At 39.2% G+C, this 14117-nt stretch overlaps 1 protein-coding gene across 1 annotated transcript in view; it reads right to left on the reverse strand.

Annotated features, from left to right (window-relative positions):
- atp1b3b (ATPase Na+/K+ transporting subunit beta 3b) overlaps window positions 1–14117 on the reverse strand; it is a 62723-nt gene that overhangs the window by 20013 nt on the left and 28593 nt on the right. The window contains 1 exon segment of the mRNA NM_131670.1: window positions 2943–3071. Coding sequence (NP_571745.1) covers window positions 2943–3071 — 129 coding nt within the window.

The raw sequence follows: 14117 nt of genomic DNA on the forward strand, positions 1-14117 counted from the left end.
TGAATTGCAGAATTAACAAATATGCTGTGACTCTGTGTTTCACAGCATTGATGCGATAGACTGATTCACTTTAACAGACTAAAAGGCAGGTACTGCATGTCTACAAGCAACTAAAACCTTTCATCGATTGTTTTATATTCCTCTCCTGTACATTTTCCAATAAATCTTCCTTGAATACATTAAAAATAACCCTTTATTACATACAATTTAAGTTAAATTCAGATGGTTTAATCCAAGTGTTCTGAAGACATATTATTGCTTTATATGTTTATAAGCAGTTTAAAGGGACACAATGCCCCACCATTTAGCACTGGTAATTTCTCAGCACACCTTTAGAGTCGTGAAATGAGCAAAGAAACACTTGTCGCACCTAGCGCCACTTTTACCAGGTGTATAAGAGGCCTATTCATGAATGCAATCTTGTTGGGACCGTTCACAATATACATTTGACAGATGTGTATGACCGTTATCACAAATTTTTTTAGACGCCGTTCGAGTTAAAGCACTTTGATTTTACACGCAGAGCTGCTCATCACTGTTAGTTCCAAAGCAGTGGACCAATCAGAAGAACTCTGAGATTTCTGGAGGTTCTGTTTAAAGGCACTCAGTGGCCGTGTCCGGATATCCTTATGCTTTATGTTGTGATTTTTGCGCATCTCGCATTCATAGAAGCATAGTTCAGTGTGAATGAGTTCTTAGACCGACACAACGTGCTGTAATGAATAATTAAACAAAGCATCTTCTCACAGGAGAGTCTCATTAAAGGTTTAGACACACCACTGCATCATATATTACTGCTGATTCTGTGGAAACATGTAGAGCAGGGGAGTCCAACACACTTTCAAATGGCCGGTTATAACTGTAAGATTGTATAAATCTTACTACTCCTTGAGATATGTTATATTAATTATGTTAATATTGATTTAATAAAATAAGAATTATCTCTATTTCATTATAGCATAATGAAATGATAAATAATACATGTATTTGCATTAATGTAAAATTAAATGTTAATTCCTTAGGTTTTCTCTCTTTTTTTTTTTTTTTCGAGGTTTTCACCTTTATAGGATAGGAAAGTAGAGGGAATTGATGGCAAAGCATGGGAAGCAGAGAGAAGGTAAGGATCGGCATAGGACCACGAGGCGGAATCGAACTCGGGTCACCGTGAGCACCGGAGTGCATGTGTCGATGCCCTAACCACTACACCACTGACGCCGACTCCTTAGGTTATCTTAACATGAATCCAAATTACTCCGTTAAAGTGAATACCAAAGATCAAACACAAGTTATTACCTTTTTACAAAACACTGGCTGCGTCTGAAACCGCCTACTACTCAGTAGGTACTGCATTTGAACTTAAATGTACTACTCGCCCATTAGAAAAGTACGTTCTACAGTGTATCCGGAAAGTGTTTATAGCGCTTCACTTTTTTTCACTTTTTTTTTTTTTTTTTTTTTAAATCAAATTAATTTATTTCCTTAAAATTCTACACAGAAAACCCCATAATGACAATGTGAAAAAGCTTTTTTTAAATTGTTGCAAATTTATAAAAAATAAAGAACAAAAAAATAAATAAATAAATCACATGTACATCAGTATCACCATGGGATAGCATAGCGTCCGTACAGTGCGCACTTCAGAATCTCGCCGGAAGTATTGGTCATCCGGGTACTTCTCGCAAACTGATTTTCGAATTCTATGAATTCGGACATACTACTCGGCTCGCACACTGATTTTAACGTACTAGTATGGAAGTATGCAATTACAAACACTGCCATTGTCATGTTTTAAAAAGAAAAATGAATCATTTTGTGCTGGGTCTCAAAACAGACATGCATTATGGGAGATGTAGTTTATAGTCAATATATGAGATGAAGGACTTTTATTATAATACTAGCTTCACACTAAATGTAAAGCACCACATCAGTCTTTAATCAAACCATTACCGTTGTGTAGGATTTTCGCCACATTCTATGAAAGGATAGTCTTTACGGCTTTCTAACGCTACCTACTGAGTGCATCTAAGTTACAGAGAAATGTGGAAGTTTTTATCTCCCATTTGGCATGTGGTAACAAACTTTCCATTAAAACTACACTCTTCCAGCAGTTCCTCGAACCCTGCATCTCATTTGTCACGAGGGCATGCATGAAATGTTCCTGAATGAAAGTGGCAAACTGCAGTTAAAGTCAACAAATTAAAAATTTGGCAAATCATTCCGTTACTGATGTCCATGCAAGTGCAGTCTTTCTCCGCTGCGTCTGTGTTTGTTTTGCCTCTGTGAAAATCAGAAGGTCCCCAAACGGTACTTTAAATGCGAGTGTCCCCAGGGAGTCCCGACCCCCACTTTGGGAACCACTGCAATAGATCACTTTAAACTATTGTAATAGTTTAAAGTGATCTATTGCAGTGGTTCCCAAAGTGGGGGTCGGGACTCCCTGGGGACACTTTCAAAGGTACAAAAAGTGTCCTGAAAAAATTTTCAGTGTACAAAAGCCACTTTCAAAGGTTAAAAGTTGTTGGGTGAAAGATTAAGGTCCCATAATGCAATTTAAAAGCAGAAATAAACAAGGAAAAGTAAAAAATTAAAGACATGAATCACAAAACATGAAAAACTGCTAATTTATGAATTTATTTTACAGTATTGTTAAATTATGACAATTCTAATTTGGCGAGAATAAGCAAAACTGCATTAAGGAATTGGTAGGATTTTTATGCAAAAAGTACCCCCAAAAACTGTTTACAGTACATATCTTAAAAAAAGAAGGAAAGAAATACAATTATTGATAGTGCCAAACAAACTCTGAAATTAAAAACGTGATGGGTAAATTAAATAGAGTTCAATGCACTACTACAGTCTTGTTGTTAGTGCAATTGTTGCACCCTGTAATGATGATGACAACAATAAAAATTACCAGTGTATTTTTTTTTTTTTTTTTTTACCTGGATTGGCCACTCGGTCCCTGTATTTGGGAGTATGGTCATCCAGTGTCTGTAGCATCACCCACATGGTAAGCGTGAACATTCCCGCCAGAAAGCCATAGAAGACCAAATAAAAGAGGAATATAAGAGCTGCGGAGAGAAAAAAAAACGTCATGTTAGATTACTATGTTTTATTATTATTAATAAAACCAAACAACAACTACAGCCAACAGCAATGAATTTCCATAACATTTCCAAGTGTACAGAACATTTCCATCATCTGGAAAGCATTTTGTGTTATTGATGAAGATAAAGGTCGTAAATTCACAAACATGAACCTCACAAAATATCAGCTAAATGTTCCTCTAGCAGACAAATATGGATAGGAGGACGAGTGTTGATTCAGACGTTAGATCAGAGTACAGTCGCATGGCTTTGGGGTCTGAAACCTGTAGATCAGCAGTGTGGATTAAACTAGTTCTGGCGGTTGCACTTCATAGAGCAGAACTAGACAAGGACATGTCAGAACAGAAGGAGGTGGAACTGTACAGAGCAGGAATGTGACCTCTCAATGATTTGGAGGAAGGCCAAATTCTTATTCCCAACAGGTGGAAATGTTAAACTATTGATTGATTTGCCATTTTATTCATTCATTTATTTTCTTTTCCGCTTAGTCCCTTTATTAATCACAGCGGAATGAACCACCAACTTATCCAGCATTTAATTTTTGCAGCGGATGCCCTTACAGCCACAACCCAACACTGGGAAACACCCAAACACTCTTGCATTTACACACATACACTATGGCCAATTTAGCTTACTCAATTCACCTGTACCGCCCATCTTTGGACGGTGGGGGAAACCTACACGAACATGGGGAGAGCATGCAAACTCCACACAGAAATGCCAACTTACTGACTTTTATTCAAGCTCAAATAAAACAAATGATATTTTAACCAGAAGAAAAAATATTATAGGAAATACTGTGGGAAAATTCCTTGCCCTGTTAATCATTGTTTGGGAAATATTTGAAAAAGAAAAAAATTCACTGGAGGGCGAATCACTTTGACTTCAACTGAATATTTTCATTCTAAATAAAGTATAAAGCTTATAACTGATCACTTCTTCGGTTTGTTCTGTAAATTAGTAATCAAGTTTAAAAGTTTTAGTATTTTTAAATGATTGATTTGCCATTTTAATAAAATTTAAAAACGTACATCATGTTTTTAAGCTTTTTGGACAGTATTTTTTTTATTTTTTTTGGTTTGTTTTGTGGTGAGGGGCTGTGTGGGGAGGGTATTTTAGTACATTAATTTAAAGAGCCCATATTATGTGTGTGAAAAAGAGCTTCCATGCAGTGTGCAACATAACACTGAGTGAATGAAAACATCCAGCTAAGGTTTAAATCCGAAAGTGCAGCATGTTTAAAACTATTGATTCTTTAGCGAAATAGTCGACTCAGAGTCTAATAAATGAATCAGGTTGGGTTCGGATCTTTTACCTGATGCGTGAACATCAATACAGTACATCATCAAATATTTAGAATCGGATCCGGTAAAACGTGAACGCGCTTTTATCTTTAGACACTAGCGGAGCACGGGGGAATCACAGGAATGGTCATGACACAAAGATGATGATCACTGACAGATGGAGATTCGGCTGAGGGGAATAAAGGGTTAAAGTTTATTTTCACAACAATACCACAGTAAAGTCAACCGTGTCCTGTGTTTGTTCCTGTAATTTTTCTGATATTTGCAACGCAATCCCACAGCAATTCGTCACTTTTTAAATTAGAGGCTAATTCGTAAAATCTAATTCGTACAACAAGTACGATTTGCTCATCACCCAATGATGCATACATACGCATATTTTTTAAAATCTAACATTTTCATAAGACTGAACTTGTATGAATTAGCCACTAAACTGACAAAACGTAAAATACTTACATCTCCTCATGAGATTAGGCTGGATTTTTGATACAATAACCTACGCTGCAGCTCGTGATTCATCTGCTGTTTGCTATTAGAGTAAGGAGCAGCAGAGACTTATGTATGGGACTTTGTCAGACTTTGACAGTAACTGTTACAGTTCATATGAAGCAGTTTCTTCTTCCTTCGAAATCACATGTAAGTGTCATTAAAAGTGTTGCCTCATTTTGTGTAGTTTGCAAAATTTGTATTTATTTGTATTTAAAAATTTGTATTTAATAATACGTTCACATAATGACCTTATTCTAAGTGGAAGTGCGCTCGTTTTTGCGATAGTTTAAGAACTTCCGATTCAGTCGCCTGTGAGAAATGACTGGGAATAATAAATGGCAGAAAATGATCAAACAGACAAAGCCGTATCATATAATAGGAAAATATAAGTTTGCAACATCAAGCAGCAGAACGAGCTGTTTTTAACGTCTAAAAATGAATGGGACTGGAAGTCTCGAGCCAAAAAGATTCAAATGGCTGTGCCTACTCGTACACAACGAATAAGGTGAATCACGTCTAAAACCACATTGAAAACCCACACACGCTTCTTCCTTAACAGATTAAAATGCGTTTCAGAAATTGTGATCCTTTGCTGTTTGTCATTGCTATGGCCACCATCTGCTGTTCGTCACATGAGCGGCGGTCAATTTTCTAAATTATCCAGCTTTGCTACTGTGTGAATAAATACTGAATGTGTTCTATTGTTATTACTTGTGATTAGTATTAAGAGTAGAGTATATGCTGGTGTTAGACGGCATTGCTTTAATGCACTCCTGCATTGGGCTCTAACATGTGTGCTACTTAATAGTCGTGGTAGGTGTTTCTATTGGTCTCACACTCAACCCAGTCGACTAATCACAACAGACTGGGTCACTTGGCCCATCTGCGCACGGCAAAAGAGGGGTTGGGGAACAAATTGCTGAAGAAATCATATGGGAGTTGCTGGGATAATTAGGTAAAAATAAATGCAGATAAGACAATGAAAGTGTTTTTGACCTTGCATGCATATCAGCCTGTTGTTTGAGACCCCCAAAACCAAAATATGACCTTTTATAATGCATAATAGGCGCTCTTTAAACTAAATGTAAACCTGAGATGTTTTTATGGCAACTAGCTGAACATATACCATAGTCCCATTTACCATATGTATATATTGTGTCTATGATATTTAAAGTACTTAGGAATGCCAGCCTGTTTGGAAGGAATGACAGGCTAGTTGAAGGGAAAGATGGCCAAAATTCCAGAGTGGCACCATATCCAAACACCACCATGGTAACACTATGCTATTTGTTTGTGGATTTTTCTTGGACCGGGAATAAAATGGGTCTGCGGTAAGAACAAATAATCACCAGCTGAGGAAAAAGACATTAAATAAATGTCAAGAGAAGATAAAAAGACGGGAAGTAAAGGACTGTGTGTGTGGAAGAGCGTGTGTAAGAAAGAGAGAGAGGCTTGGTTTAATTATAGATGCATTTCTTCTTTGCTGATGTCTCCGAGGAAGACTCTAGTTACTATAAATAGCATCTGGGGGAGGACAGTTTAGCGATGGCACAGCACTGGCCTAGAGAAAAGTGCACACACGCACTCACACACATGCATGAACACTAACACACACACACACACACACACACACACACACACACACACGCACAAACACTTTCTGCTCCTGCTGCCTGTCAGAATATTCCCCTGGTGAATGGGTCTTAAAGTGTGTACTGCATACCAGACATGCAAATCAACACCGGCGTCATTAGATTTCTTCAAACTATTTACATGCAAATTGAAATTCTGGGCTGGATGAAATCTCTTTCAATTACTTGGCTGGATGGGTTAATAAAAATAATAAATATAAACATGCTTTTAAGACAATCATACAAACACATTAGATGATAAGCATGCTTCCAATTAAAAAAAAGTAATTGATTAATTAAAGTATAACTAATGAGGGAGATGTCAATTTCCATATTGAACAAGAAAGCCTCACACTCATAAAAGAATGACGTACTGTTTGTCCAGACTACTTATTTAAAATGAGCTGAAACAACACAATTGAGTTTTTGCGACAACTTCTGTTTTTTTTTTTTTATTGAGACAACTTGATTGTTTTATGTTCAATCCACTCAAATCAGTAAAAAATAAATAAGTTAACTTAATTCCTTCATTTATTGATTCATTTTCTACAGCTTATGCGGAGCCGGGTCGCAGGGGCATCAGTCTCAGGAGAGAACCCTAGCCTTCCCTCTCCCCAGACACTTCCTCCAGCTCCTCCGAGGGAACCAGAGGTGTTCCCAGGTCAGTCGAGGGACATAGTCCCTCCAGCAAGTCCTGGGTCTCCCCCGAGGCCTTCTTCCAGTGGAACATGCCTGGAACACCTCCCTTGATAGGTGTCTAGGAAGCATCCAAAACAGATGCTCGAGCCACCTCAGCTGACTTCTCTTGATGTGGCGCTCCTCCTGGGTGTCAGAGCTACTCACACTGAACATAAGAGTGCGCCCTGCCACCCTGCGAATTAAACTCATTTCGGCCGCTTGTATCCGAGATCTTGTCCTTTCAGTCATGACCCAAAGCTCATGACCATAGGTGAACGTAGAAACATAGATTGACCGTTAAATCGAAAGCTTTGCCTTTCGGCTCAGCTTCTTCACCACAACAGACCGGTATATCAACTGCAATACTGCTGCCGCTGCACCAATCTGCTAGTCAATCTCACGTTTCATCCTTCCCTCACACCTGAACAAAACCCCAATATACTTGAACTCCTCCACCTTGAGTAAGGACTTTCCTCCAACTCCTCCATGAACCACCACCTTATCGTGGTGGAGGAGTTTGAGTGCCTGAGTTATCCTAAGAGCCATGTTGTCGGGGGCTAATGGTAGGGTCTCCCAAGGCAAAAGGTGACAGGTCAGACTAAGTGTGGCCTGGTATGGAGCAGCCGGGGCCCCAAACAATTCCTGAAAGCAAAGAGGGTCAAGGTGCTCCAGGATTGGCCAGCCCATTCACCAGACATGAACATTATTGAGCATGTCTGGGGTAAGATGGAGGAAGCATTAAAGATAAATCCAAAGGAGCTTGATAAACTCTAAGAGTCCTGCAAGAACGCTTTCTTTGACATTCCAGATAACTATTATTAAGAGATTTGAGTCATTGCAGAGATGTATGGATGCAGTCCTCCAAGCTCATGATAGAGTCAGACACAATATTAACTCTTTCTCCACTGATGCCTGACTTTGTATTCTATACTGGACATTATTTCTGTTCAGTGACAAGACTTAGTCTAAGCAAAGTCAGACTTTACTGTCCTAAAATCACTTAAGATCTTACAATAATTTCAAAACTCAGCTGCACATGTAAACCCCAAACGCCAGCTCCCTACATATTACTTAATTGATTTGTGTTGGGGCTCTTGTTAGCGCTTTGAGTTTGAGAAAAGCGCAATATAAATGTATAATAATAACAATAATTATTATTATTATTATTAATTAAATCATTCAAAATCAAGGCATGATCATATTTTATTTTGACAAAATAAGTGTAATCTAGAGGCCTTTGCCTTTCATATAAGCCACTTCTGATGCCAAATGATCAACTAGAAGTTAACTTATTATTTGTTGTTCCTAAAACTTGAATAAGCAACAAGACTTTTGTCAGGTCGTGTACACACACGAATGAACATTATGAAAAATAAAGATTGTTGTACAGTTGGCAGTTCACTTCCGTTATTTGGTATGATTGCATTCATATCAGAAGTGAATCGTACCAGAGTTTGCGCAAACCATACCCCACATCCCAGTTCAGAAGACATTGTTCACACTTGCTAAATGTACCAAACTTGTGTGTGGACCAAAAGCAATAATCTGAAAGCACCCTGCATGTAAATGATATGGATGTACAATAAATAATAGTTCATAATTACATGTATTCGCTACCTTTTGTTTTATCTTGTGAAGCACAAATCAGTGTCCTCGAGATCACACAGAGGAATAAAAACTTCATCAACAGTCAGAGTTGCTATGGTTAATACTAGTAATACAAAACTGACTGGAACTACCTGTGCAATAGTAACACCTTTAAGCCAATCAGAATAAAAAATTTCAAGACCATTGGAGAAAAATAACACTCTAGATAATTAAAAAATAATAATAATAATAATTTACTCTAGAAAAAAATGCCAAAAAACAATGAATTCCATCAAAAGTAAAGCCTGTGAACTCCTATCAGGACACCTGATCTGACAATTCAATTAATCTTTATTTATTTCATTTATTTATTTTACAATGTAGATTGTGTCAAAGCAGCTTAACATATATCATAGTAAATGGAAACTGTGTCAGTTCAGTTTTCAGAGTTGAAGTTCAGTTCAGTTCAGTTCAGTGTGGTTCAGTGTGATTATTATTCTGCTCAAAATATGTTTAATAAAGTTTTAATAAAGGCTTTAACTCTCAAGTAACCATTTATGGGAAAATATACCAGATATATATCGCTTACCGTCATTCCTCCTAAAAATACAGATATGGCTTTTTTGCCCATATCGCCCAGCACTAAATTACATCTTTGATAAATTTCTTTAATTACATTCATAGTTACACTAGTGGCCCATCCCTTACACCTTAACCCACCCTTAAACCTACCCATACCGCCAAACCTGTGCCATATCCCACTTCAATAGGAGCCACTTCATACAAACCTTTGCCTGAATGTTTAGGTTTTTTTTTACTCTTAAAGTGAAGGTAACCTATTGACTGACTGACATTTAATAAAATCACAAAGCACAGCAGTTTTATCCAATTCAATTCATCTTTATTTCTACAGCGCTTAATGTAGATTGTTTCAAAGCAGCTTGACGTAGAAGTTCTAGTACATGGAACATTGTCTAGTACATACAGAGTTGAAGTTCAGTTTAGTTTAGTTCAGTGTGGGTTAATTTTCACTGCTGAAAGTCCAAACACTGAGGAGCAAATCTATCGATGCGCAGCTCCATAAACCTAATTTAAAGTTCTTCTTAAGAAAACAAAGTCATCAACGTTTAGGATTGACTGTACATGAAATGCTATTTGTAATTACCATCCCTCTAAGAGCTCACATAGTTTTCCCTGTGATAAAACACTTGTAGAGCACTACAAGATGTTGACAAGTTTCAGGCATGTGGCTTGAACAGATATTCACCAGACTTGGCTCTCGGTAGATTTCCATTTGGCAGACTTCATCCTGACACACACTGTGCTGATGCCTTAAAGAACTTCTAGGCTTGGACCAGAAGTGGATGTGGGAATGAGCAAATGCTATGGCGGAGAAATAAACTATAAAAGGAAACAGAAGTGTCTCAATTCAGAGGCTGCATCTTCCGAAGGATGGATTGGAAGAGTGCTGCGTTATCCATGACAACGAAGACTTGGGCTGCACAAGATATCGTTTCAGCGCCAGCGGTTGGGTGATGTCGACCAATTTGGCATCGTACGTTGTCTAATGTGAAACATCGCGATATTCGATGGCATCGTCATCATAGGCGGCGGTGAATTAATTATTTATGAATTAATTAATTCATAACAAACTAACTATTTGTAGCCTACCTTTACAAATACCTGACCTGCATGGTCTTTGTATTACCCGTAATCAAATCATAAATAAATAAAGATAAGTTACACACAAATCACCACCTGTCAATCACTTTTCCTGCGGGACTCTGGCATGAATAGGCACAGTGGTCTGTGTCACACAACCAACAGGAACTAACCAACAGTCTCTGAGGTTTTCGCTAATATTACTAAGTACAAGCGTGAAAACGAAAGATTGAAGCAGTGAACTGACGCAGTGACACGTTACCTGATAGATTCAATAGACCGAAGAGTCGTTAGATTAAGACAAGATTAATTAAATATCACGTTTATCACGCAGTACATTCTTGACAAACTGTCGGATGTGCACTGCTCTCTGGGCTGACTGTTGACTGTTATCTGGGCTGCAGTGTCTGATGTGCGTGTGGACGGTGAGATCTTTTCAGAATTGCTAGATGAAACGCCAGTGTGGATTGTTTTCATTGTAAAATGCCATTTTAAAACGAAGACGTATTAGTGTAAACGTGGCCATGTGTATTTTTCTCCAGCGGGTTGCTGCTGCGACAGGGGCGGGGCGGAGGATCACAATGCCGGCTCAGAATCATGATGGATATCGGCCATCGGCGATGTACGATAACATCGTCTATCAACCCAACCCTACATAGCAGGATCTGCAAAGTCAGTTCAGTTTAAGCTCATTTTTAGTTTATTTATCCCTTGAGCGGGCTTATGATTGAATCACATTGTGACATTTAACAACAACTGTTTAAAACAACAACATGTCCAATAGATGAATAAAGGTCACCATATTCTGAAAGATCTTGCACCCATTGCCCAAATTCTCCATCAGTCAAAATAGAAAGTGAGTTTCTGGTTAAATGTGGCTCACACAGATAGCTTATGTAGAATGTCAAAATACTCACTTTGTTCAGATTTTAGTAACTATAACTTTGACTTCTTATTCAGTTTGTGGTCTCATTTTATTTGTAACACTGTAAGCTAAGACATCAACTTGCTTTATTCTACAAAGACACCACATTCGCACGTAGTCGTGCATTTATTGTATACTTCTGCGCGCTGTTTGTGTTGCTCTGCGATTGCACTTCCGAAACGCTAGCTGGCAGTGGGGATTTACGTTCCTCTGTGTTGAGTTTCTTCGCTGGTGTTTTGTTTTTTCTGAAGGCAATCTTAAATGTACAAGTAGCTCAAACTCGCTCATTCAGAGGCGGGAACCAGCAGACGTGCAACAACTTTAATCATAAGGTAAACACAAAACAAAAAAAAAAGTTTCCATCTGGAGCTCTTTCACAGGACCCGACACTTATAAACACTCGCTCCCACAGGTTCACCTGGCTCTTGGTCCCACCCACACTGGTCACAGCTACCAAGCCAACAAATCACAGAGCTTGCACTACCCGTCGTTGCAACATGTAGTTACATTTTTGAGAGGTGCGCATCAGTAGCTATGTTTCCATCCAAAAATGCGAATGAACTTTATACGCAAACTGGATTATCTCATAAAAGACGTGCGAAAAAAACGAGTCAAAGCGAACAAAATCGTCACTTTCTGATTATCTGGTGCCAAATATCAACAGTCAAAACTGAATTTGCTGCAGTAGGAAAAGCTGCATCAATATTTTCTTTATCTAATAAAGTAGAAGGCAATCCCGACACGCAGTGAACGCGTGGTGGCGTTTGAAGGTGTCAGCGACGTGGAGTACAGATGCTCTTGATTCTGGAGGTCATTTATAATATAATAACACTAATACTAAAACGACAAGGTTTTAGAATGACCAAAACAACATTTCAGATTTTTCGTAATGTGCTCAGCCTGCTGGTTTGTCCATTCACACACATTTTCATCATCAAATGATCTCTCATAACAAAATCACATGACCTTTTTAATGCGCATGCTGAAGTGCAGGTAAAAGGGTTTCCATCGTAGTTTGTACGCATATTTTCTTATCGAATAAAAAGTTTCTTACTCAGTTATGCGCATAATTTTTTTTGCGCATCATGTCGTTTCCATCAACCGTTTTTTTATGCACATATCCAAAATGCACATAAAAATAGGTGGATGGAAACAAAGCTACTGACAGGCACAGCGAGGGCTATGTGATTGCGCGAGGGCTGCACTGAAGCATACGCATGTGCTTGATGCAGAAACAGAAATTAACTCCATAGTAAAAGTAAACAACAGGTCTCCGGCAGAAATTGTGACAAACAAACGAAAACCGTTCATAATTTAACACTGTCACCTAGCAATGTTTGTTCTGACTTTTCTCAATGCTTGCACAACAGTCTCATTTCAAAATGCTCGGTTCGGCCTGTGTGGACCTTGAAGGGTTCACCTTTGAAGTCTGCAGCTTCTGAAACGAGACACAGCTACAGAGCCTTGTCAGTCAGATGTGAATCCCTCAGCATGATGGGAAACACTCAACTCATCACTATTTCACTCTCAATCTCACATCATCTCCATCTCTGCTCTCACTCAGACCTTTCAACCCAGATCTGATCTCACTGGGTCAATACTGCCAGAACAACTGATGAGCACTACTGGAGAATCCTGTAGGCTGATAATAAGATAAACCACAAAACTCTGGTTTCAGTTACACGTTCAGTTACGTAAAAAAACACATAAAATGGATAAAAGGGTTTAGAGTCTGTCTAAATGGTATACACACGCATTACATTTCCACAAATGGTGTTAAAAATGTATGAAGAAAACTGTATACACTTCAACAGGGCCGTGCAGAGACCATCCAAAGGGCATGTGCAGTAGAGGGGGGGGGGGGGGGGTTGCGCGCGTTCTGAAGAGGGGGGGGGGGGGTTGTTGTTGTTGCGCGCGTTCTGAAGAGCCGGGGGGGGGGGTGTTGTTGTTGCGCGCGTTCTGAAGAGCGGTGTTGTCGCGCGCCTACTGAAGGGCGGGACCGAGGGTGTGCCGCGTCGCGGGGGCACTTTTGATCATTTTGGAAGGGCACTTTCTATCCAAGACTAAAAAGGGCATGTGCACTGCACAGGTTGAGCCCTATGTGTGCACGTGCCTGCACTTCAATTGAGGGCGCAACGGTGGCTCAGTGGTTAGCACTGTCGCCTCGCAGCAAAAAGGTAGCTGGGCCAGTTCTGTGTGGAGTTTACATGTTCTCCCCGTAATAACGTAAAAAAAAAAACTGTTTTCTTATTTACTATTGTTTCTTTAGAAATTTCATTAAAATATGTATAAAAAATGGCAGCTTCTGGTTCATGTGGACTTTAAAATACAGCAAATTCATTCATTCATTTTCTTGACGGCTTAGTCCCTTTATTAATCCGAGGTCGCCACAGTGGAATGAACCGCCAACTTATCCAGCAAGTTTTTATGCAGCGGATGCCCTTCCAGCCGCAACCCATCTCTGGGAAACATCCACACACACACTCATACACTACGGACAATTTAGCCTACCCAATTCACCTGTACCGCATGTCTTTGGACTGTGGGGGAAACCGGAGTACCCGGAGGAAACCCACGTGAAGGCAGGGAGAACGTGCAAACTCCACACAGAAACACCAACTGAGCCGAGGTTCGAACCAGCAACCCAGCGACCTTCTTGCTGTAAGGCGACAGCACTACCTACTGCGCCACTGCCTCACCCTTAAAAAATCATTACCTTAAATCCAGCACATTC

Source organism: Danio rerio, chromosome 15 (assembly GCF_052040795.2).
Source record: "Danio rerio strain M-AB ecotype USA chromosome 15, GRCz13ab, whole genome shotgun sequence".
NCBI classification, from domain to species: domain Eukaryota; kingdom Metazoa; phylum Chordata; class Actinopteri; order Cypriniformes; family Danionidae; genus Danio; species Danio rerio.